The following is a 26,450-nucleotide window of genomic DNA, read 5'->3' as shown; positions in this document are numbered from 1 at the left end:
TCGAGTTTGGAGTCACTTTTGTCTTCTATAGGGTACAATGTAAGTAATGACAAAGTAATAAAGTAAATAAATTGATATTTTCGGAAGAGTGGTTGAAGGGTCTGAGTGTTGGATGTTTGCATTGGGCATTACATCCTTTCTGTTGTCACGCCCTGGTCTTAGTATTTTGTGTTTAATTTATTATTTTGGTCAGGCCAGGGTGTGACATGGGTTAATTATGTGGTGTGTTTTTGTCTTGGGGTTTTTGTAGGTATTGGGATTGTGGTATAGTGGGGTTATCTAGAAAAGTCTATGGTTGCCTGAAGTGGTTCTCAATCAGAGGCAGGTGTTTATCGTTGTCTCTGATTGGGAACCATATTTAGGCAGCCATATTCTTTGAGTGTTTCGTGGGTGATTGTTCCTGTCTCAGTGTTAGTTTGCACCAGATAAGGCTGTTTAGGTTTTCACGGTTCTTGTTTTGTATTGTTCGTGGTTTCATCTGTATTAAAGATGTATAAAAATAACCACGCTGCATTTTGGTCCTCCTCTCATTCACCGGAAGAAAACCTTAACATCTGTATTGAGTTTGTGCAATATTAAGCCTGGAGCCGACGCTAGTGCAATAGGCCTTTTGGATAAATCTATTTAAATTCAATCACTTTTTGACAGCACTTTTTGATTTGAACGAAAGTTTCCATACATTTTAAGAAGTGCTCAGAAAGTGACTTTTTGGACCTGAAAGCCAAAACAGTCAAGAGATAAAGGTGCTCAAAGTTTATCCATTTTGCATTCCCCACCATACCATGAGAAATGCATGTCTTCATCACTGGAAAAGTTAAATGTTTGAGATTTATATAATTTATATAATTTATAAAATCTTGTTAATGGGGTTATCAAAAAAAAAAAATCCCAATTATGTAAAAAAAAAAAAAAGTTATCTAAAATGGCATAAACTCAATTTTTTCACATACTGTTTGTTGTGGCTTAGACCCTATTTCACATCAACTACGATTTTGGGGTTGTGCACGCCATCAGTTGAGACACATCAGACTCTTGAATATCAAATCAAATGTATTTATATAGCCCTTCGTACATCAGCTGATATCTCAAAGTGCTGTACAGAAACCCAGCCTAAAACCCCAAACAGCAAGCAATGCAGGTGTAGAAGCACGGTGGCTAGGAAAAACTCCCTAGAAAACCTAGGAAGAAACCTAGAGAGGAACCAGGCTATGTGGGGTGGCCAGTCCTCTTCTGGCTGTGCCGGGTGGAGATTATAACAGAACATGGCCAAGATGTTCAAATGTTCATAAATGACCAGCATGGTCGAATAATAATAAGGCAGAACAGTTGAAACTGGAGCAGCAGCACGGTCAGGTGGACTGGGGACAGCAAGGAGTCATCATGTCAGGTAGTCCTGGGGCATGGTCCTAGGGCTCAGGTCCTCCAAGAGAGAGAAAGAAAGAGAGAAAGAGAGAAGGAGAGAATTAGAGAACGCACACTTAGATTCACACAGGACACCGAATAGGACAGGAGAAGTACTCCAGATATAACAAACTGAACCTAGCCCCCCGACACATAAACTACTGCAGCATAAATACTGGAGGCTGAGACAGGAGGGGTCAGGAGACACTGTGGCCCCATCCGAGGACACCCCCGGACAGGGCCAAACAGGAAGGATATAACCCCACCCACTTTGCCAAAGCACAGCCCCCACACCACTAGAGGGATATCTTCAACCACCAACTTACCATCCTGAGACAAGGCTGAGTATAGCCCACAAAGATCTCCGCCATGGCACAACCCAAGGGGGGGCGCCAACCCAGACAGGATGACCACATCAGTGAATCAACCCACTCAGGTGACGCACCCCTTCCAGGGACGGCATGAGACAGCCCCAGTAAGCCAGTGACTCAGCCCCTGTAATAGGGTTAGAGGCAGAGAATCCCAGTGGAAAGAGGGGAACCGGCCAGGCAGAGACAGCAAGGGCGGTTCGTCGCTCCAGAGCCTTTCCGTTCACCTTCCCACTCCTGGGCCAGACTACACTCAATCATATGACCCACTGAAGAGATGAGTCTTCAGTAAAGACTTAAAGGTTGAGACCGAGTTTGCGTCTCTGACATGGGTAGGCAGACCGTTCCATAAAAAAGGAGCTCTATAGGAGAAAGCCCTGCCTCCAGCTGTTTGCTTAGAAATTCTAGGGACAATTAGGAGGCCTGCGTCTTGTGACCGTAGCGTACGTGTAGGTATGTACGGCAGGACCAAATCAGAGAGATAGGTAGGAGCAAGCCCATGTAATGCTTTGTAGGTTAGCAGTAAAACCTTGAAATCAGCCCTTGCTTTGACAGGAAGCCAGTGTAGGGAGGCTAGTACTGGAGTAATATGATCACATTTTTTGGTTCTAGTCAGGATTCTAGCAGCCGTATTTAGCACTAACTGAAGTTTATTTAGTGCTTTATCCGGGTAGCCGGAAAGTAGAGCATTGCAGTAGTCTAACCTAGAACTGACAAAAGCATGGATTAATTTTTCTGCATAATTTTTGGACAGAAAGTTTCTGATTTTTGCAATGTTACGTAGATGAAAAAAAGCTGTCCTTGATATGTTCTTCAAAAGAGAGATCAGGGTCCAGAGTAATGCCGAGGTCCTTCACAGTTTTATTTGAGACGACTGTACAACCATTAAGATTAATTGTCAGATTCAACAGAAGATCTCTTTGTTTCTTGGGACCTAGAACAAGCATCTCTGTTTTGTCCGAGTTTAAAAGTAGAACGTTTGCAGCCATCCACTTCCTTATGTCTGAAACACAGGCTTCCAGCGAGGGCAATTTTGGGGCTTCACCATGTTTCATTGAAATGTACAGCTGTGTGTCATCCGCATAGCAGTGAAAGTTAACATTATGTTTTCGGATAACATCCCCAAGAGGTAAAATATATAGTGAAAACAATAGTGGTCCTAAAACGGAACCTTGAGGAACACAGAAATTTACAGTTGATTTGTCAGAGGACAAACCATTCACAGAGACAAACTGATAACTTTCCGACAGATAAGATCTAAACCAGGCTAGAACTTGTCCGTGTAGACCAATTTGGGTTTCCAATCTCTCCAAAAGGATGTGGTGATCGATGGTATCAAAAGCAGCACTAAGGTCTAGGAGCACGAGGACAGATGCAGAGCCTCGGTCCGATGCCATTAAAATGTAATTTACCACCTTCACAAGTGCCGTCTCAGTGCTATGATGGGGTCTAAAACCAGACTGAAGCATTTTGTATACATTGTTTGTCTTCAGGAAGGCAGTGAGTTGCTGCGCAACAGCCTTTTCTAACATTTTTGAGAGGAATGGAAGATTCGATATAGGCCGATAGTTTTTGATATTTTCTGGATCAAGGTTTGGCTTTTTCAAGAGAGGCTTTATTACTGCCACTTTTAGTGAGTTTGGTACACATCCGGTGGATAGAGAGCCGTTTATTATGTTCAACATAGGAGGGCCAAGCACAGGAAGCAGCTCTTTCAGTAGTTTAGTTGGAATAGGGTCCAGTATGCAGCTTGAAGGTTTAGAGGCCATGATTATTTTCATCGTGTCAAGAGATATAGTACTAAAACACTTGAGCGTCTCTCTTGATCCTAGGTCCTGGCAGAGTTGTGCAGACTCAGGACAACTGAGCTTTGAAGGAATACGCAGATTTAAAGAGGAGTCCGTAATTTGCTTTCTAATAATCATAATCGTTTCCTCAAAGAAGTTCATGAATGTATCACTGCTAAAGTGAAAGTCATCCTCTCTTCGGGAATGCTGCTTTTTAGTTAGCTTTGCGACAGTATCAAAAAGGAATTTCGGATTGTTCTTATTTTCCCCAATTAAGTTAGAAAAATAGGATGATCGAGCAGCAGTAAGGGCTCTTCGGTACTGCACGGTACTGTCTTTCCAAGCTAGTCGGAAGACTTCCAGTTTGGTGTGGCGCCATTTCCGTTCCAATTTTCTGGAAGCTTGCTTCAGAGCTCGGGTATTTTCTGTGTACCAGGGAGCTAGTTTCTTATGAGAAATGTTTTTAGTTTTTAGGGGTGCAACTGCATCTAGGGTATTGCGCAAGGTTAAATTGAGTTCCTCAGTTAAGTGGTTAACTGATTTTTGTCCTCTGGCGTCCTTGGGTAGACAGAGGGAATCTGGAAGGACATCAAGGAATCTTTGTGTCGTCTGTGAATTTATAGCACAACTTTTGATGTTCCTTGGTTGGGGTCTGAGCAAATTATTTGTTGCAATTGCAAACGTAATAAAATGGTGGTCCGATAGTCCAGGATTATGAGGAAAAACATTAAGATCCACAACATTTATTCCATGGGACAAAACTAGGTCCAGAGTATGACTGTGACAGTGAGTGGGTCCAGAGACATGTTGGACAAAACCCACTGAGTCGATGATGGCTCCGAAAGCCTTTTGGAGTGGGTCAGTGGACTTTTCCATGTGAATATTAAAGTCACCAAAGATTAGAATATTATCTGCTATGACTACAAGGTCCAATAGGAATTCAGGGAACACAGTGAGGAACGCTGTATATGGCCCAGGAGGCCTGTAAACAGTAGCTATAAAAAGTGATTGAGTAGGCTGCATAGATTTCATGACTAGAAGCTCAAAAGACGAAAACTTAATTTTTTTTTGTAAATTGAAATTTGCTATCGTAAATGTTAGCAACACCTCCGCCTTTGCGGAATGCACGGGGGATATGGTCACTAGTGTAGCCAGGAGGTGAGGCCTCATTTAACACAGTAAATTCATCAGGTTTAAGCCATGTTTCAGTCAGGCCAATCACATCAAGATTATGATCAGTGATTAGTTAATTGACTATAATTGCCTTTGAAGTAAGGGATGTAACATTAAGTAGCCCTATTTTGAGATGTGAGGTATCATGATCTCTTTCAATAATGACAGGAATGGAGGTGGTCTTTATCCTAGTGAGATTGCTAAGGCGAACACCGCCATGTTTAGTTTTGCCCAACCTAGGTCGAGGCACAGACACGGTCTCAATGGTGATAGCTGAGCTGACTACACTGACTGTGCTAGTGGCAGACTCCACTATGCTGGCAGGCTGGCTAACAGCCTGCTGCCTGGCCTGCACCCTATTTCATTGTGGAGCTAGAGGAGTTAGAGCCCTGTCTATGTTGGTAGATAAGATGAGAGCACCCCTCCAGCTAGGATGGAGTCCGTCACTCCTCAGCAGGTCAGGCTTGGTCCTGTTTGTGGGTGAGTCCCAGAAAGAGGGCCAATTATCTACAAATTCTATATTTTGGGAGGGGCAGAAAACAGTTTTCAACCAGCGATTGAGTTGTGAGACTCTGCTGTAGAGCTCATCACTCCCCCTAACTGGGAGGGGGCCAGAGACAATTACTCGATGCCGACACATCTTTCTAGCTGATTTACACGCAGAAGCTATGTTGCGCTTGGTGATCTCTGACTGTTTCATCCTAACATCGTTGGTGCCGACGTGGATAACAATATCTCTATACTCTCTACACTCGCCAGTTTTAGCTTTAGCCAGCACCATCTTCAGATTAGCCTTAACGTCGGTAGCCCTGCCCCCTGGTAAACAGTGTATGATCGCTGGATGATTTGTTTTAAGTCTAATACTGCGGGTAATGGAGTCACCAATGACTAGAGTTTTCAATTTGTCAGAGCTAATGGTGGGAAGTTTGGGCGTCTCAGACCCCGTAACGGGAGGAGTAGAGACCAGAGAAGACTCGGCCTCTGACTCCAACGCTGCTTAATGTGGAAAACCGGTTGAAAGTTTCTGTCGGCTGAATGAGTGACACCGTTTGAGCGTTCCTACAGCATTTCCTTCCAGAAACCGTGAGAAAGTTGTCCGCTGTGGGGACTGTGCCAGGGGATTTATACTACTATCTGTACTTACTGGTGGCACAGATGCTGTTTCATCCTTTCCTACACTGAAATTACCCTTGCCTAACGATTGCGTCTGAAGCTGGGCTTGTAGCACAGCTATCCTCGCCGTAAGGCTATCATTCTCCTGTATATTATGAGTACAGCGACTGCAATTAGGGTGTACAGGGTGGGTGTCATGTTTTGACTGATAATTGTATACTAAAATGGGAATAAAGTACCCTGTACAAATATCTATATACATATATATATATTGTTGAAGTCGGAGGTTTACATACACCCGAGCCAAATACATTTAAACTGTTTTTCACAATTCCTGACATTTAATCCCAGTAAAAATTCCCTGTCTTAGGTCAGTTAGGATCACCACTTTATTTTAAGATAGTGAAATATCAGAATAATAGTAGAGAGAATGATTTATTTCAGCTTTTATTTCTTTCATCACATTCCCAGTGGGTCAGAAGTTTACATACACTCAAATAGTATTTGGTAGCATTGCCTTCAAATTGTTTAACTTGGGTCACACGTTTCAGGTAGCCTCCCACAATAAATTGGGTGAATTTGACCTATTCCTCTGACAGAGCTGGTGTAACTGAGTCAGGTTTGTAGGCCTCCTTGCTCGCACACAAATTTTCTATAGGATTGAGATCAAGGCTTTGTGATGGCCACTCCAATACTTTTACTTTGTTGTCCTTAAGCAATTTTGCAACAACTTTGAAAGTACGCTTGGGGTCATTGTCCATTTGGAAGACCCATTTGCGACCAAGCTTTAACTTCCTGACTGATGTCTTGAGATGTTGCTTCAATATATCTACGTAATTCTTCTCCCTCGTGATGCCATCTATTTTTTGAAGTGCACCAGTCCTTCCTGCAGCAAAGCACCCCAACAACATGATGCTGCCACCCCCGTGCTTCACGGTTGGGATGGTGTTCTTCGGCTTGCAAGCCTCCCCCTTTTTCCTCCAAACATAACGATGGTCATAATGGCCAAATAGTTATATTTTTGTTTCATCAGACCAGAGGATATTTCTCCAAAAAGTACTATCTTAGTGAAATATGTTTTTTTATAGGCCCCACCCCACACAAATGCCTGAAATTAGTGGCTACATTTGACTGGCAATCTGAGTTCAATCTGGTGTTGAATTCAAACAATAGCCCAAACCAATGAAGCGACATACAGATTGTACAATATTAGGAGGATATATATATATATAACTGAGCAAGAGGACAAGTACGTTAGAGTGTCTAGTTTGAGAAACATATGCTTTGCAAGTCCTGGCAGCGACATTAAATAGTTGCCGCAAAAGACCCGTCTCAACGTCAACAGTGAAGAGGCGACTCCTGGATGCTTTAGTAGGGAAAATTTTGAATGGTAGTGTACTTGAGCTTATGCCCTTAAAAGGGAACCTCAACAATATATTTAATTAAATGACCAGAAAGATGAGTTCCAGACCTTTCTAAAACTATGCAAAATTACCCGTTATTGTTTATGGCCATCTCATGAAAAATAAAGTTTTGGTATGTCTATTTAGGCGGAAATCGAAATGTTGCCCTATCATTCAAACCCATTTAAAATACTGAAACTATACTGAAAAGGTCATGATTTATGTTCAGTTGTAGTTTTTTTCTTCACATTTTGGCCAAAAATCAAATGGGGATTTCAAGCTTTTTTTTTATATATTTTTATTTTTTTTCTAATGGAGTTTAAGCTTCTGAAACTGGCGGGTCACACTAACTTACAGGTCGACTAAGCGTGATGATTTTGCAGCACCGCAGACTTAGATGAGCGCGATGCAAGAAGTTGTTCCTCACACAGTCACACAGAGTATCCGAGCATGTGCACAGGTGCGCTTCACGCTGCTACAACGTGGTAGCAACCAAATCACGAGTGGCGAAGTTTAGTCTCGCCTTCAACGCTACTGGTTGTTGCGGAAATGTACCCGATACAACTCAGTGGAGGCTGCTGAGGGGAGGACGGCTCATAATAATTTCCCGGAACGGAGCAAATGGAATGGCATCAAAAACATAGAGACCATTCCACCTATTCCGCTCCAGCCATTACCACAAGCCCTTCCTCACCAATTAAGGTGCCACCAACTGTGCTACAACTGTTTACTTTGGGCATCTACGTCATCTCGCTGAATCTAACTTTAAACCTAACCTATGACCTGACCCATCGCCTTATGCTGCGTCAGAGTTATCGGAAGCTCCTAGAAATTCCACTTGAATGACCCTCCAAGTCGGAATTACAAATGGGAAAAGCTGATAAAATGATAAAAATGTTGGTTTTCCCAAGTTGAGATGTTTCTCCATTGACCTTTTACCCACTTTCAACCAAAATATTACAACAAATCCGTTTTTGAAATTGACCAAACTTATGAATATGGATAATGGTCACGGTCGTTGTATGGAGGAGACCAAGGCGCAGCATGGTACATACTTCTTTAATGAAAGAAAGAACACTGAACAAACTATACAAAACGTAATATTGCTAGTGCAGACAGGCAACTAAACATAGAATAAGAACCCACAAACTACCCAAGGAATATGGCTACCTAAATATGGTCCCCAATCAGAGACAACGATAAACAGCTGCCTCTGATTGAGAACCAATCCAGGCAACCATAGACATATAAACACCTAGACTACCATAACCCCTAAACATACAAAAAACCCTAGACAATACAAAACCTAAACAAACCAACCTCGTCACAACCTGACTAACCAAAATAATAAAGAAAACAAAGATAACTAAGGTCAGGTTCCGGACTGTGGCCCGGCGCTGGAGGTTCTGGACTGTGGCCCGTTGCTGGAGGTTCCGGACTGTGGCCCGCCATTGGAGGTTCCGGACTGTGGCCCATCGTTGGAGGTTCCGGACTGTGGCCCGTCGTTGGAGGTTCCGGACTGTGGCCCGTCGTTGGAGGTTCCGGACTGTGGCCCGTCGTTGCAGGTTCCGGACTGTGGCCCGTCATTGGAGGTTCCGGTCTGTGAACTGTCGCTTGAAGCTCTGGTCTGTGAACTGTCGCCGGAAGCTCTGGACTGGGTACTGTCGCCGGACGCTCTGGACTGCCGAGGCGCACTGTAGGCCTGGTGCGTGGTGCCGACACTGGTAGTACCGAGCTGGGGACACGCACCTCAGGGCGAGTGCGAGGAGCAGGAACAGGGCGTACTGGATCCTGGAGGCGTAGTGGAGGCCTGGTGGCGTGGTGCCGGCACTGCTGGTACCGGGCTAGGGACACATACCTCAGGGGGAGTGCAAGGAGCAGGAACAGGGCGTACTGGACTGCCGAGGCTCACTGTAGGCCTGGTGCGTGGTGCCGGCACTGGTGGTACCGGGCTGGGGACACGCACCTCAGGGCGAGTGCGAGGAGCAGGAACAGGGCATACTGGACCCTGGAGGCGTACTGGAGGCCTGGTGCATGGTGCCGGCACTGGTGGTACCGGGCTGGTGACATGCACCTCAGGGCGAGTGCGGGGAGGAGGAACTGGACATACTGGAATCTGGAAGCGCACTGAAGGCCTGGTGCGTGGTGCCGGCACTGGTGGTACCGGGCTGGGGACACGCACCTCAGGGCGAGTGCGAGGAGAAGGAACAGGACGTACTGGACTGTGGAGGCGCACTGGAGGTCTGGAGTGTAGAGCTGACACAACCCGTCCTGGCTGGATGTTTATTCTCGCCCCCTGCAAATGCAGGGCTCTGGCACAGGACGCACTGGACTGTGCAGACTCACCGGAGACACGCAGGTACGCAGAGCCGTCAGAGGATATCCTGGGAGGTATACTGGAGACCAGGAGCGCTGAGCCAGCACCCTCTTTCCTGGCTGGATGCCATTCTAGCCCGGCCAACGCAAGGAGCTGGAATAGAGCACATCTGGCTAGAATAGCGCACTGGAGACATCGTGCGCTCCACTGCATAACACGGTACCTGACCAGTAACGCGCTCCCCACAGTAAGCACGAGGAGTTGGCTCAGGTCGCCGACCTGACTCATGCAATCTCCTCGTGTGCCTCCCCCCAAAACATCTTGGGGCTGCCTCTCGGGCTTCAGTGCTAGCCGTGTACCCTCATATCGTCGCCGTTCCTCCCGTGCTATCTAGCTCCATCAAACTCTGCTCCTCCTTTTCACACTGCTTGGTCCTTTTATGGTGGGTTCTTCTGTCACGGTCGTTGTATGGAGGAGACCAAGGTGCAGCGTGGTAAGCGTACATACTTCTTTAATGAACTGAACAAACTATACAAAACAACAAAATGAACCGTGAATCTAATATGGCTAGTGCAGATAGGCAACTAAACATAGAATAAGAACCCACAAACTACCCAATGTGGCTACCTAAATATGGTCTCCAATCAGAGACAACGATAAACAGCCTCCTCTGATTGAGAACCAATCCAGGCAACAATAGACATATAAACACCTAGACATACAAAAACCCTAGACATACAAAAAAAACAAAAAAATACAAAACCCCCTAGACAATACAAAAACCCAGACCTAACCAAAAGAATAAAGAAAACAAAGATAACTAAGGTCAGGGCATGACAATAATATAGCTAGTCTGACCATACTGTCAATGTTAAGCAAGTTAGCTAACTTTAATATAAATATGAATTGTTCAGACTTCAAAAGCACTTGAACACAATCATGTCGGATGACCCCATCCCAAATCAGGAAGGTCCAGAAAATTGTTAAAGACTCCAGCCACCCAAAATGTAGGTGTTTCAACCTAGCTCAATGCTTTCTGTGTTGGTGAGGCAGCCAGCAGGAATATACGGAGTGTAGGTGTTGGTAATGTTCTCTAGTTGTGCAGTGATTAGCTCAGTGTTCTGTCACTCATGGGGGCACAACGTCACTGCCAAGTCTAAGGGTAGAGATTGAAAATTCAAGCCCCATGGATTCTGCCATGGAGTTACATTAGAAGTGCCCATCCAAGAAGGCTCAAGGGCCTTGGCCACAGATAAAAGGATGTCAAATCACGTTATATCTACAGTAGCATTGATTGGACTGATCATGTCAACATCATACTTTCAAAATCTTAGCTAGCAGTCATCATCATGAATCAAGTCGACAATCTACTGGCAAATATTTTTAACCCTGTCATATGAAGAGAAATAATACAGATAAATTATAGCTTAATAGCTTAAACGTATTGGTGCTCATCGGCAATTGGATATAAACATTACACAACAAGTTGGAAATCGCAAATTGAACAAAGAGTAGTTTGGAAGCAATCTGTGGCTATCTGCAAGCATTGCAAAGCAATCTCTAGCCTGTTATTCAGTGGAGTGGCTCTGTGGAACCAAATCTGGGATTAAGGGTTTCTTTTCCAAGTTTAAAATAATAAACATTCAACATTGGCCATGCTGTCAATGAAGCATGATTTGTGCCGCGCTCAAAAGAACAGTTAACTCGGAACTGCGAAAACTTGACTTCAGTGAGTTCAAGACAACTGGGAACCAGGGGAAAAAAACGAGCTCCGGCTGGTAAAATACGTTTTGAACGGTCATCCAACTCAGAATTTGAACTGATTCCAGAGGCCGACCCAAAACAACGCCGCCGGGGAGAGGGAGCTGGAGCAGTCCTCTAGTCAGACTTAGGTGGTGCACACACCATCCACCGCTTCCGAGTATATTACTCGCTAATATCCAGCCTTTAGATAACAAAGTTGACATGATCAGGGCAAGAGTTGCTTTCCAGAGAGACATCAGGGATTGTAACATACTCTGTTTCACGGAAACGTGGCTCTATCGGGATATCATGTTGGAGTCGGTACAGCCATCTGGATTCTCAGTGCATCGCGCCGACAGGAATAAACATCTCTCCGGGAAGAAGAAGGGCGGGGGTGTATGTTTCATGATTAACGAATCATGGTGTAATTGTAACAACATACAGGAACTCAAGTCCTTTTGTTCACCTGACCTAGAATTCCTCACAATCAAATGCCGACCGTATAATCTCCCAAAATAATTATCTTTGGTTATTGTTACAGCTGTGTATGTCCCCCCTCAAGCCGAAACCACGACGACCCTCAAGGAACTTCACTGAACTTTATGCAAACTGGAAACCATATATCCTGAGGCTGCATTTATTGTAGCTGGGGATTTTAGCAAAGCAAATTCTAACAGTATATTGACTGTAGCACTCTGGACCCCTGGACCACTGATAATCTAACTTCCGGGATGCATACAAGGCCTTCCCCCGCCCTCCTTTCGGCAAATCTGACCACTACTCCATTTTGCTCAGCCCTTCCTATAGGCATGAACTCAAACAGGAAGCACCCGTGCTAAGGACTATTCAATGCTGATCTGACCAATCGGAATCCACACTTCAAGATTGTTTCGATCACGAGGACTGGGATTTTCTCCGGGTAGATTCCTAGAATAATATTGACGTGTTCACTGAGACGGTTACTGATTTCATCAAGAAGTGTATAGGAGATGTTGTACCCACTATGACTACTAAAACCTACCCTAACCAGAAAACGTTGATAGATGGCAGCATTTGCACAAAACTGAAAGCACGAAGCAACACACTTAACCATGGCAAGGTGACAGGGAATATGGCAGAATACAAACAGAGTAGTTGTTCCCTCCGCAAGGCAACCAAATGGCTCAGACATGAGACATATGTGGCAGTGTTTACAGTCGGACTACAAAAGGAAAACCAACCACGTCGCGGACACTGACGTCTTGTTACCAGTCAAGCTAAACATGTTCTTTGCCCGCTTTGAAGATAACACAGCGCCACCGACACGGCCAGCAACCAAGGACTGTGGGTTCTCCTTCTCCGTGGCTGACGTAAGATATTTAAAAGTATTAACCCTCTCAAGGCTCTAGGCCCAGGTGGCATCCCTAGCTGCATCCTCAGAGCCTTCGCAAACCAGCTGGCTGGTGTGTTTACAGACATATTCAATCTCTCCCTATCCCAGTCTGCTGTCCCCACATGCTTCAAGATGGCCACCATTGTTCCTGTACCCAAGAATGCAATGGTAACTGAACTAAATGACTTTCACCCCGTAGCACACACTTCTTTGAGAGACTAGTCAAGGATCATATCACCTCCACCTTACCTGTCACCCTAGACCCACTTAAATTTGCTTACTGCCTCAATAGGTCCACAGACAATGTAATCGCCATCACACTGCACACTGCCCTATCCCATCTGGACAAGAGGAATACCTATGTAAGAATGTTGTTAATTGACTATAGCTCAGCATTCAACACCATAGTTCCCTCCAAGCTCATAATTACGCTTGAGGCCCTGGGTCTCAACTCCTCCCTGTGCAATTGGGTCCTGGACTTCCCGATGGGCCACCCCCAGGTTGTCAGTCGTCCCCAATACCAGGGCCCCACAAGGGTGCGTGCTCAGCCCACTCCTGTACTCCCTGTTCACCCATAACTGCGTGGTCATCATCAAGTTTCCAGACCAACAACGACGAGACAGCCTGCAGGGAGGAGGTGAGGGCTCTCGGAGTGTGGTGTAAGGAAAATAACCTCAACAAAATAACAGCAGAGGGAAACTCAGGAGGACGAAGAAATTTGGCTTGTCAATTAAAACCCTCACAAACAGCCCTCCAGGACACCTACAGCACCCGATGTCACAAGAAGGCCAAAAAGATTGTCTACAGCAGTTGATACTCGTGACTGTATTTTCCTTCCTTTTTAGACCAGATACAGTGCATTTGGAAAGTATTCAGACTCCTTCACTTTTGACACATTCTGCTCCTGTTTCCATTGATCATCCTTGAGATGTTTCTACAACATTTAAAACACAAAACTATAAAAACCTTGGAAGAAAGAGAAGAGAAAGAGACAGGAGGAGAGGAAGATATGGGAGAAGAGGATGAGAGGGGAGAATAGGAAGAAAGACGAAGAGAGGGAGAGTGGAAGATGAGAGAGAGGGGGGAGAAGAGGAAGAGAGGGGTGCAGGAATAGACATGAAGAGCTTATGTTTACATGATATCTCAGCATTTATATACACTCCACTTTACTAAGCTCTTTTTTGTTTGTCATGCTTATCTATCGTCCATTCGCCAACAATTCAACATTCACTAATAAACAGTTGTTACGGTTATTTCACCTACTTCTTCTATAATTCAGGATGTCTCCCCACAGAGGGGCAAAGTATTTGGTTAAATTACTTTATTATACTACACCTTGAAGATTGTTACTAATAAAGCACAGAACAAAATAAATGTGTACACTTCCATGCTATGTCGCATGAAAAAGAAACTCATGCAATTTTCATGGAAGTGTATGAGTTTCTTTTGTGTTCTATAGGCAAGGAGCTTCAATCCCATGATGGGAAGTTATGACAATAAAGAAGGAACTAAAGGTCGCTCAGCAATGAGGAAGTAATTCAAATAAACAGATGATGCAGCAACCACAGACACACACAGCCTACCACCTACCCATTTTTAATGGCGAGTGTTCAAAGTCTAATTAGTGGCTGATGCACACACCTATTATGCATTACATTCCCAGGTAAATTATTATCTGGAAGTCCCAGGTAGAGTTCAAACTTTGCAGGAGGCTCAACAATACACAGCTGACCAGCCATATCCCCTCTTACTGTACTGCAAACATCCTTCTGTCCTCTGTGAAGATGTCCAGCTCTCAAACAACCACCACTAATGGGGCGGTGGTCATCACCCATGTCTACCCCTATGGGAACGGGATGGGGGTCGCGGGGGTCGCATCTGCTCCTCACTGTCTGGGACAGACGGTCTCCTCAGTGCTGGGAAGTTTCCGGGCAGGGCATCCAAAAGCGCTGGGAGTAAGAATTTATGTTTTATATCATTTGAAAATTATTTTTCATTTTGGTTGAATGTATTGGAAGAAGAGAAAAATGGATTTCCTGCTTTGTTTTTCTCTCACAGACCATACAGATCATGATTGGTTTGATAATGCTGTTGACAGGAATCGTGATGACTGCAGGACCACAAGTAGACAATATTGGAGTATTTAGTGGAATATTTGTCTGGGGATCTATCATTGTGAGTGAGCTGCTCTGTCTAATAATAATTTCTTGCATTTCCTGTCTGTCGTGATGCAATCAAAACATCATAATAATTTAATCATGTCATATATATTTAATCTTTAATGTATAATGAATGACTTAACAAATTACTTTTATCAATGTATATCTATTTGGCTCGGCCTGTGCCGTTCATACACTCATGCATTTCAGTTTCTGTTGACTTCTATGTGGGAGGAATTAAACTTGATTTTGAACTTTGGTCATACTGTAGAAATATTTTTGTCCCACATGGTACCCTACTCCCTATATAGTGCACTACTTTTGTAGTGTACTATGTAGAGAATAGGGTGCCATTTGGTACGTAGACTTGTATAATCTCTTCCTTGTTCCACCTCAGTATGTAGTTGCAGGCTCTCTAACTGTTGCTGCTGACAACAAACTGAACAAATGTCTGGTCAGTATCAACTATTTTTGCCTCAATAAAGTAGGCTTTTGATTTATAAAGTTCCACTTTATTTCAAAACTTAGAATCTACTTCACATATAGGCCCTCATGTTTTCATTCAACCTGTTATTTTTCCTCCCACAACACAAGCAGTGGGTAGGCACTGGCGATTCAGCAACTGCAAATTGCCCCTTTAATAAAGACTTGCAATCATGATTGTCAACACACTGTATTTTATATTGCATTTCATTCTTCACAACCAATCATTCATTCCTATGTCCACTTTCTGCTCTGTCCCTTAGGTAAAAGGCTCCCTTGGAATGAATGTTGTCGCCATGGTTACTGCTCTTACTGGCACCATTCTGCATTCTTTAGACAGTGCTGTAATGTACAACTACTACTGTGACTATCCAGGCTATCCTTCATACTACCCTCCATCCTATGTCAACTACCCTCCATCCTATGTCTGTCAACAGTATTGGGTATATACCAAATGCTTATTCCTTTGGTCAGGAGATATTTGTAAATTTGTAAAGGGGAATTTATCATCTATAATTGTATTACTAGACTATTGTATGTACTGTTTAATGTTTTTTATTAGTTTAAATTATACCCCATTTGTAACATATATGTGACATCTCGAACATGCAAGAAATAGTGAATTAGATGCTATTGAGTTAATTTTTCTTCTTGTTAGCCCACACTAATTAATTGTACATAATTGCTCCAAAATGGCAGCGTAGCCTAGTTAACTGCTGTTTCCTGTTCCTCTCGGTCTATAGATCAGGTCCCAAGGAATATCAGGTGTTTTGACTGTTTTCTCCTTGCTGGAGTTCATAGTGTCCATCTGTGTCTCGTCATTCGCCTGCAGAGCTGTCTGCCTGTGCTGCCGTTCCACCCCTGAGGTGAGTCTGTGGACATAGATTTCTAGTTCCGTATGCAGTGGTCCGAACTTATTGACACCCATGATAAAAATTTGCAAAAGTGACTGTTTAAAATAAAATAATACAATACTGAGATAAATTGTATGCGCCCAAAAATGTGTATTAATACAATTTCTCAGAGAAAGAGTTTATTTAGTCATATTTAAAAAAAAATTCAAACAGGAATGGGTCAATATTATTGACACCCCTGTTTTCAATAAAATCACTGTGCAAGGATAACAGCACTGACACATTTTCTAAAATGTTTTATGATTTGGTGACCCCATTGGCAGGGATCTTAGACCATTCGTCCGTACAGAATCCTTCCAGATCATTGATATCCTTCGTCTGCACTTATTTTATGGGGTTCTTTTCTGCTTAATGCATTCTTATTTCAATGCCAAACCCACCACTATTGTGTTGTGGCGAAAGAGCTCTATGTTCATGTCGTCTGACCAAATCACAGTGTTCAATCCAAGTGCCAATGCTGTTTAGTAAACTTAAATAGCTCATTGAACACACACACCAGTCGTGAGTTTGGCATCGAAATGAGAACGCAAGAGCAGAAAATAACACCATACATACTGTAAAATATGGTGGTGGATCTTTGATGTTATGGGGCAAATGTTCTTCCACTGGTCCTGGGCCCCTTGTAAAAGGTCAAATGCCTCATGAACTTTACCCAGTGTAAGAGCCAATTTGGGTGTATCTTATATTATGGTATTTTTTGAGCAATTACACTCCCGACCACTAGGGCAAGACAAATGGTGGTGGTAATCACACCAGGTGATCTATAAAGACACAGGTGTTTGAACAAATGGCGTGTGTGTGGATGGTAAGAGAGCTCACGGTTCTTGCTTTTGTTATGACAATTTGCCGCCAACACAGCGGCCATGAGCTCAAGCCTAAGAAGGCTTTCTGATTCATAGGAGCATCTCTCTCTTTTGCCAGCATGAACGGAAGATGCACAGTACCAGTCAAAAGTTTAGACACACCACACCGACTCATTTCAGGTTTTTTATTTTCTTTTTACTATTTTATACATTGTATGAAATAACACATTTGGAATCATGTAATAACCAAAATAAAAAAATATATTTAAGATTCTTCGAAGTAGCCACCCTTTGCCTTGATGACAGCTTTGCACACGCTTGGCATTCTCTCAGCCAGCTTCATGAGGTAGTCACCTGGAATGCATTTCAATGAACAGGTGTGCCTCGTTAAAAGTTCATTTGTGGAATTTCTTTCCTTCTTAATGTGTTTGAGCCAATCTGTTGTGTCGTGACAAGGTAGGGTTGGTATACAGAAGATAGCCCAATTTGGTAAAAGACCAAGTCCATATTATGGCAAGAACAGCTCAAATACGCAAAGAGAAATGACAGTCCATCATTACTTTAAGACATGAAGGCCAGTCAATGCGGAACATTTCTAGAACTTTGAAAGTTTCTTCAAGTGCAGTCACAAAAACCATCAAGCGCTACGATGAAACTGGCTCTCATGAGGACCGCTACAGGAAAGGAAGACCCAGAGTTCTCTCTGCTGCAGAGGATAAGTTCATTAGAGTTACCAGCCTCAGAAATTGCAGCCAAAATAAATGCTTCAGAGTTCAAGTAACAGACACATCTCAACATAAACTGCTTAGAGGAGACTGTGAGAATAAGGCCTTCATGGTCAAATTGCCGCAAAGAAACCACTACTAAAGGACACAAATAATAATAAGAGACTTGCTTGGGCCAAGAAACGCGAGCAAAGGACATTAGACAGGTGGAAATGTGTCCTTTGGTCTGATGAGTCCAAATATTCGATTTTTGGTTGCAACCGCTGTGTCTTTGTGAGACCCAGAGTAGGTGAATGGTTGATCACTGTATGTGTTTTCCCACCATGAAGCATGAATGAGGTGGTGTGATGTGGGGTGCTATTCTGGTGACACGGTCTGTGATTTACTTAGAATTCAAGGCACACTTAACCAGCATGTCTACCACAGCATTCTGCAGCGATACGGCATCCCAACTGGTTTGTGCTTAGTGGGACTATCATTTGGATTACAACAGGAAAATGATCCAACACACCTCCAGGCTGTGTAAGGGCTATTAGTCCAAGAAGGAGAGTGATGGAGTGCTCCATCAGATGACCTGGCCCCCACAGTCACCCAACCTCACCCCAATTGAGATGGTTTGGGAGTTGTTGGACCGCAGAGTGAAGGAAAAGCAGCCTACAAGTGCTCAGCACTTGTGGGAACTCCTTCAAGACTGTTTGAAAAGCATTCCAGGTGAAGCTGGTTGAGAGTATGCCAAGAGTGTGCAATACTGTCATCGAAGTGAATGGTGGTTACTTTGAAGAAACTAAAATCTAAAACATATTTTGATTTGTTTAACACTTTTTTGGTTACCACATGATTCCATATGTGTTATTTCATAGTTTTGATGTCTTCACTATTATTCTACAATGTAGAAAATAGTCAAAATAAAGAAATACCCTTGATTAAGTAGGTGTGTCCAAACTTTTGACTGGTACTGTACTTGTTTCTTTATAAAAAAACATTAAGTAAGATACAGTTCCATAACCATACTGAATGTCAACTGATGCAATTCTGCATGCTCTAACTTTCCAAAGTCTTCGGGCTTGATGCACCTCTTCACCTTGAGCTATGCCACTTTTGCCAAATTCGCCATCCATAATTATCATTGCTGTGAGGGAGATTGGGGTATGTTGTTTTCCCAGCTGTTGTAGCAACAGTTTTGGAGATAGAATAAACGTAATAGAAAGCATAAGGGGTAGTATATTGAGCTGGTCACCGAGAGGTTCGTGGCTGATGGGAAAGGTGTTGGAAACCTACCCTGACAAGAAGGGTCTGGTCCGGTCTGTGAGACTTAAAACCAGAACAGGAGAACTGGACAGACCTGTTACCAAGATCTTGCTACTCCAAGAGGGTACAGAGGGACCTGTGAAGAACTTTGACCCACAGAAGAAGTGAAGGAAGATTCAGTCACATTTCACTTTATTGGGTAATTGTTGTTCGCCATTAGGGGCCGGTGTGTTGGAGCCAATTTGGGTGTAGCTTATGGTGTTATTCAGGCAATTACACCCCCGACCACTAGGGGCAGACAAATTTCTCACCATCCACACACACACCATCCACACACATCAGGTGATCTATAAAGACAGAGGTGTTTGAAAGTATGGTGTGTGTGTGGATGGTGAGAAAGCTTACAGCTTCTACCGCAATCAAATCAATGCAAGAAAAAGCAATGAATGCCAAACAAGATACACAGGATTACTACAGTCAACATTCATTCATTCAAGGTAACCACCATTGCTAAGTTTGAGGCGCGTAAAGAACAAGTATATTTGCTACCATTCACTCACCTGGTGACATTGGCTCCTTAGAAATCTTAGATTTTCCCAAGCAAATTGTCATGACACCCAGTACCAGGACATTTTAGAAAAAGGCTCAGTGTCGTCATCCTCGCAATGTGAGATATTGAAAGGTATTGGAAACAGGGGTGTCAATCATGTTAACCACTACCTTTTTGAGAGAAAAAAGTATCTTTCACTTTGCAATTGTATTAGTAAAAAATAATATAATTTCTCCATTGTTTTGAGCATACATTATAGCTCAGTATTTTTATACAGTAATTTTTACTCATCTATATCAAGTGTGTCAATAATTTCAGACACCATTGTAAGTCTTACTATATTGAAAACATTATAAAAATAAAGCAAAGTTAAGTGCACATGACAAAAAGTATGTGGACAACTTCTAGTTGAACATCCCATTCCAAAATAATGGGCATTAATATGAAGTTGGTTCCTGCTTTGCTGCTATAACAGCCTCCACTTTTCCTGGAAGGCTTTCCACTAGATGCTGGAACATTGCTGCGGGGACTTGCTTCCATTCAGCCACAAGAGCATTAGTGAGGTCGGGCACTGCTGTTGGGCGAATATGCTTGGCTCACAGTCCTAGTACTATTTCATCCCAAAGGTGTTCGATGGGGATGAGGTCAGGGCTCTGTGTAGGCCAGTCAAGTTCTTCCACACCGATCTCGACAAGCCATTTCTGTATGAATTTTGCTTTGTGCATGGGGGCATTGTCTTGCTGAAACAGGAAAGGGCATTGGCCAAACTGTTCCCACCAAGTCGGAAGCACAGAATCTTCTAGAATGTAATTGTATGCTCTTGCGTTAAGATTTCCCTTCACTGGAAGTATGGGGCCTAGCCTGCCCCAAACCATAGTAAACAACCCAAGACCATTATTCCTCCTCCAACAAACTTTAGTTGGCACAATGCATTCGGGCGGGTACTGACCCTTAACATTGCGCATGGTGATCTTAGGCTTGTGTGAGGCTGCGTGTCCATGGAAACCATTTCATGAAGCTCCCGATGAACCCGTTCTTGTGCTGACATTTCTTCCAGAGGCAGTTTGGAACACGTGGTTAGTGTTGCAACCGATGACAGTACTTGGCTTGTATGGCCTACCACTTCGTGGCTGAGCCGTTGTTGCTCATAGACATTTCCTCTTCACAATAGCAGCACCTACAGTTGACCGGGGAAGCTCTTGGAGGGCAGAAATTTTATGAAAAGACTTGTTGAAAAGATGGCATCCTATGAGGGTGCGACGTTGAAAGTCACTGAGCTCTTCAGTAAGGCCATTTTACTGCCAATGTTTGTCTATGGCGATTGCATGGCTGGGTGCTCGATTTTATACACCTAACAGCAACGGTTATGGCTGACATAGCCGAATCCACTCATTTGAAGGGGTGTCCACATACACTCTATATACAAAAGTATGTTCTGGCAACTGTAAGAGCACTGAGCAGTCATGACACCTGTATATTCAATAATGAATTACTAGAAATGGACTTAAATTGACATGTCTGTCTTTTAGCAAGTGTTCATCATTGGGAATCAAATACCGGTACCTCATGGCAGCATGACTCCAAGCAACGCACCTTACCCTCCTCAGAACAACTACGAGGTATGACATCTTTTGAAGGTTGAACTGCAGGGTCGCCATTTAAAATAGGCTGCTCATTATCTAAAATTTGTATTAAAAAGATCTCACCAGTGTCGTAGTAACAGTTTCTGGGATAATTATTTACATTTCCACTGCGAAAACTTTAATTTTAAATTGTGTAATCACCAAAACATTGGTCACTGTATGAAATTCTGTGGGTCCGTACTTGCGAATATTAGAAAACGTTTGAGTTAAAGCATCATCCAATTCAAATCATTGACGTAGTTGTACGTGATAGAACCAATGTGTTTAAACCCTGTATGACTGACAGGGGTTGCTGTATTGAAGCCCCCGCACAGCCATCTTGGCACTCCTCCTCCAATGTAAATAAGATTTTGTAAGCTCTCGAAATGCATTTATTAATGTCTAAATTTTTCACATGTTTATTCTATTACAGACACCTTAATGCATACTTTCACATTATATTATGTGAGCTAAACTTCAAAGCTCTCAATGGCTAATACAATCCAGGGTTTATATACATCATTAGAACACTTTTCCATCACCTTAAAAACAGTCACAGAGCCATCTGCTAATCAAAGTTACTTAAACACAACAATTTTCAACTGAGCGATTTGCCCCTAGTGATTTTTGCCATTTGTGACAATATAATTTAAACCTAACTTAACCTTAGCTCTTGAGAACCCAAGCCCATACTGCCATAGGGATCTCATTTGAGCAATTGATCACAGCAGGGCCAACGTGTTAAACTTTCCCGATTCTCTGTCTTATCGTTAATAATCACTGCATGCAATAGGGTTTTGGAAAATTCTACTTTCATATCACCCCAAAATGATTTTACAAATACAAAAGACACACTTACTCTGTGCCGTTTTAACACAGATTCCCACGGAGGTGTTTTACATTGTACTTCCTGAGCTAATGGAAACTCGTAAGGAAACAAAGAAACCTTTCACCTGTGTTTTTTCCTTCCCTATATCTGTCTGTCCCCCAGCTCTGTTTGTTTGTATGTCGTTTTGTTACCTGTGTGCTGACGCTGTTCCTGTCTTGTTCCTTGTCTGTTCCTCATTAAATGTTTGACACCACACCCCGTACCTGCGTCTCGACTCCAGCGTCGTCCTTACATTATTATTAAAATATTTATGTGGTACTGACTCATAACTAAATGAGAAGTCACACTTCTCACACACAACCATTTTTTTAAAGTTATGATTTTTTTTCCCAGCATGCTCTACTGCATTTTGATTTTGGGGGGAGATTTTTTTATTTTTATATATATATCTGTCTTTTTGCATGTACATTGAGTGATTGATTCATCTTGTGCTACACAAAGATAAATAACATAACACATTTTCTAATCTAATCCAATCATTTAGTTAGATTTTTTGTTCCCATTACTGAAATGGTTGTTCTAGTTTATTAAATGGCTTGAGTTGTCTCCTAAACCAGGCAGTAGTTATTCATTCATATTGCAGGTGGTTAGCTACTGCTATAGGTATGTCCCAAATGGCACCCTATTCCCAAAATATAGTGCTTTACTAATGACCAAACCCCAAAACCATATACCCTATATAGTATACTGGGCCAAACGCACTATTAGCATGCGTTTGGGTGCACTCTGATGCATATTCTACAATAAAGAGATGTTAACAAAAAAGCAACAGAACACATGATCAGTATCTATAACTTAAACTGATTACTTGCTAGGTTGAGCCTGTAGAGTGCCAATAATGCATGATCATCACATCCTTGCAATGATATTATATTCGTTTTCAATGTTTATTTTGAATTTAGTGTCAGTTAGTTTACGTTGAATTAAAACATTTATATTATATTATTCATTTTGTATTTTTAGTGTTAGGGAAAGAATCAAATCTAATTTGAATTGATGTGCTTTGTAAACAACAGGTGTAGACTAACAGTGAAATGCTTATTTACGGGTCCTTCCCAGCAATGCAGAGAGAAAAATAGAAAAGGTTTTGAAAAATAATAAAATGAGGAATAAATACACAATGAGTAATGATAACATGGCTATATACACGGGGTACCAGTACCCTGCACAGAGTTGATATTCAGGGGTGCGAGGTAATTGAGGTACATATGTGCATATAGGTAGGGGTAAAGTAACTAGGCAACACAATAGATAATAAGCAGTAGCAGCAGCGTATGTGATAAGTCAAAAAAGTTTGTGAAAAGGGGGGTCAATGCAGATAGTTCAGGTAGCTATTTGGTTAACTATTTAGCAGTCTTATGGCTTGAGGGTTGAAGCCGTTCAGGGTCCTGTTGGGTCCAGACATGGTGCATCTGTACGGCTTGCCATGTGGTAATGACCTGGGTGGCTGCAGTCTAAATATGTTTAAGGCCTTCTTCTACCACCACCTGGTATAGAGATCCTTACAGGTCACTGATCTTCTCCTTATAGGTTTTTTCATCGTTGTCAGTGATCAGGCCTACCACCGTTGTGTCAGAGTTGTGCGTGGCCACGCAGTTGTGGGTGAACAGGGAGTACAGGAGGGGACTAAGTACACACCCCTGAGGGGCCCCTGTGTTGAGAGTAAGCATGGCGGATGTGTTGTTCCCTACCCTCACCACCTGGGACGGCCCGTCTGGAATTCCAATATCAAGTTGCAGAGGGAGGTGTTCAGTCCCAGGGACCTGAGATTGTATTGCACTATGGTGTTGAATAGAGATTGCATCATATGTGGATCTGTTGGGATGCTATGCAAATTGGAGTGGGTCCAGGGTGTCTGGGATGATGGTGTTGATTTGAGAAATGGTCCGCTTTTCAAAGCATTTCATGGTTACAGATATGAGTGCTAAGGGGCAATGGTCATTTAGACAGATTATCTTGGTGTTCTTGGGCACAGGGACTATGGTGGTCTGCTTCAAGGTATGTAGGTATTACAGACTGAGTTGGAGAGGTTGAAAATGTAATTGAAGACACTTGCCAGCTGGTCAACACATGCTCTGACTATGCACCCTTTCAATCCATCTGAGAATCAGTCTTTGAATGTTAACCTATTTAAAAGGTCTTTACTTACAGTCGTCCGGAATAGCTGGTGCTCTCATGCATGGCTCAGTGTTTCTTGACTTGAAGCAAGCATAGAAGGCATTTAGCTAATCTTGTAGGCTTGCGTCACTGGGCAGCTTGCAGCTGGGTTTCCTTTTGTAGTCCATGATAGTTTACAAGCCCTGCAGAGCGTAATAAGATTCAATCTCAGTCCTGCATTGATGGATTGCCTGTTTGATGACTTAAGGAGGTGGTAGCAGGATTTCTTAAAAGTGTCCAGATTAGTGTCCCACTACTTGAAAGCGGTAGCTCTAGCCTTTAGCTCAGTATGGATGTTGCCTGTAATCCATGGCTTCTGGTTGGTATGTGTACGTACAGTCACTGTGGGGACAACGTTGTCAATGCACTTTTTAATGAAGCCGGTAACTGATGTGATAAACTCCTCAATGTTATCGATGAATTCCGGAACATATTCCAGTCTGTGCTAGCAAAATCGGCTTGTAGCTTAGCATCCGCTTCATCGGACCACTTTTGTATAAAGCTCTTCACTGGTACTACCTGTTTGAGTTCTTGCTTGTAAGCAGGAATAAGAAGGATAGAGTTATGGTCAGATATAGAACAGAGGTTAGGAGTGGTTTATTTGCTTGCCAACATAGTCTTGTCAGGATGCCGGCTCGTTTTGCTTCTCTTGTGCCGTCACTTCCTCTCGAGTCCCGGGGCCTAGTCTGGAGTAAGCAGAACGTCCAGAGCTGCCAACTTGTTGAAGTAGAAATGCCATCCAATTTGAGGTTAGTGATCTATGTTCTGATGTCCAGAAGCTGTTTTCGGGTCATAGGAAATGATGACGGAGACATTATGTACAGCAAAAGTTACCATCAACGTAAAGTAATAAAACACACAAAATAGCAGAATTGGTCAGTAGCCCGTAAAATGTCTGCTATCCACTGCAGTGCCATCTGGTACCCAGAAAGAATGGCGTGGGAGGATGCTAATCAGATTATGCTGGTTTGCAATGTGATGTTACAGAGTTACAATATCCAACAGTTTAACATTTTAAGGTAATATATGTCCTATTATGTACTGTGTTGTTTCTACAGACTGGGAACTACACAAAGGGTCCGGAGGGAGACGGTATGGGTACAGGGTTTCAACAGAACCACCTGCCTCCTCAATACACTGCTGTCATCCCTTGAAAATTGGGCCTCCGTGAATACATTGTTATTTTTCTTGTCGAAATTGTGTTCTCTAGGCCTATTTTTCTGATACAAGCCAGGCAACGGTTAGCACCACATTACTGATCTGAATAATTTGACAGTTTAATATTGATAGTGTATAGTAATGCAATGTTTCAGTATAATGTTTAGGTTACTATATGGTTGATTTTATAACTTCATGTTTTTGTCATTTCTATCTTTCTTTAATTGATATAATTTAATCATAATTTCTTTTGTAAAAGTATAATAGATTTATCAGCTAAAATCAACCACTGCTATATGACAAAATATGTTGCATCATTTTTAATAACACACAAATGCATATTTAACTTAATGTCTTGAAACAATAAAACTGACATAATTTTGTTTTTTGTTTGAAGTCACTTTTATCTTCTATACAATGTAATTAATGACATTCATATTTCGAGTAAATATTGATCTTTAAACTAATGCTAGACCTAAATAAATGTGTATATTTTTGGAGAAGTGGTTGAAGGGTCTGAAAACATCCTTATAAGGAGGGAGTGGTGTGTGGATGTTTACATTGGGCATTAGCCTATATCCTTTCTATCTTGAGTGTGTGCAACATTAAAGTTCATGAACAGTCAAAACCATGTGTTTCATGAAATGTTATGATCTTTTAAGAAACCAAAGTATGAAAAATGACTGTTGCTTCTACAGTGCAGTGAAAAAGTATTTGCCTTTCTGATTTTCACTATTTGTGCATATTGTTATACCGAATGTTATCAGATCTTCAACCAAAGTCAACTATTAGATAAAGAGAATCTGAGTTTACCCCAAAAAATATTTACCAAAAAATATAGACAACGCTGTGTACTACTCCCTTCACAGAACAGTGCAAACTGGTTCTAACCAGAATAGAAAGAGGATTGGGAGGCCTGGGTGCACAACTGAGCAAGAGGACAAGTACATTAGCGTGTCTAGTTTGAGAAACGGACGTCTCACAAGTCCTCAACTGGCAGCTTCATTAAATAGTTGCCGCAAAACACCAGCCTCAATGTCAACAGTGACGAGGCGACTCCAGGAT

At 42.6% G+C, this 26,450-nt stretch overlaps 1 protein-coding gene across 2 annotated transcripts; it reads left to right on the top strand.

The window, feature by feature from the left end:
* Positions 1-14,343: 14,343 nt before the first annotated feature.
* LOC118936383 (membrane-spanning 4-domains subfamily A member 4A-like) lies at positions 14,344-25,768 on the top strand. 2 transcript variants are annotated; one of them, XM_036938072.1, is made up of 7 exons: positions 14,344-14,632; positions 14,736-14,852; positions 15,234-15,290; positions 15,583-15,762; positions 16,063-16,185; positions 21,089-21,178; positions 25,286-25,768. In XM_036938072.1, exons 1-7 carry the CDS (start codon positions 14,462-14,464, stop codon positions 25,379-25,381), a joined length of 834 nt encoding a protein of 277 aa, XP_036793967.1. In that variant the 5' UTR covers positions 14,344-14,461; the 3' UTR covers positions 25,382-25,768. The 2 variants fall into 2 exon arrangements, with proteins under 2 accessions (XP_036793967.1, XP_036793968.1); XM_036938073.1 differs by lacking the exon at positions 21,089-21,178.
* Positions 25,769-26,450: the final 682 nt, after the last annotated feature.

This window comes from Oncorhynchus mykiss, chromosome 12, assembly GCF_013265735.2.
Source record: "Oncorhynchus mykiss isolate Arlee chromosome 12, USDA_OmykA_1.1, whole genome shotgun sequence".
Lineage (NCBI taxonomy): Eukaryota > Metazoa > Chordata > Actinopteri > Salmoniformes > Salmonidae > Oncorhynchus > Oncorhynchus mykiss.
This window is presented reverse-complemented; position numbering and strand designations above follow the sequence as displayed.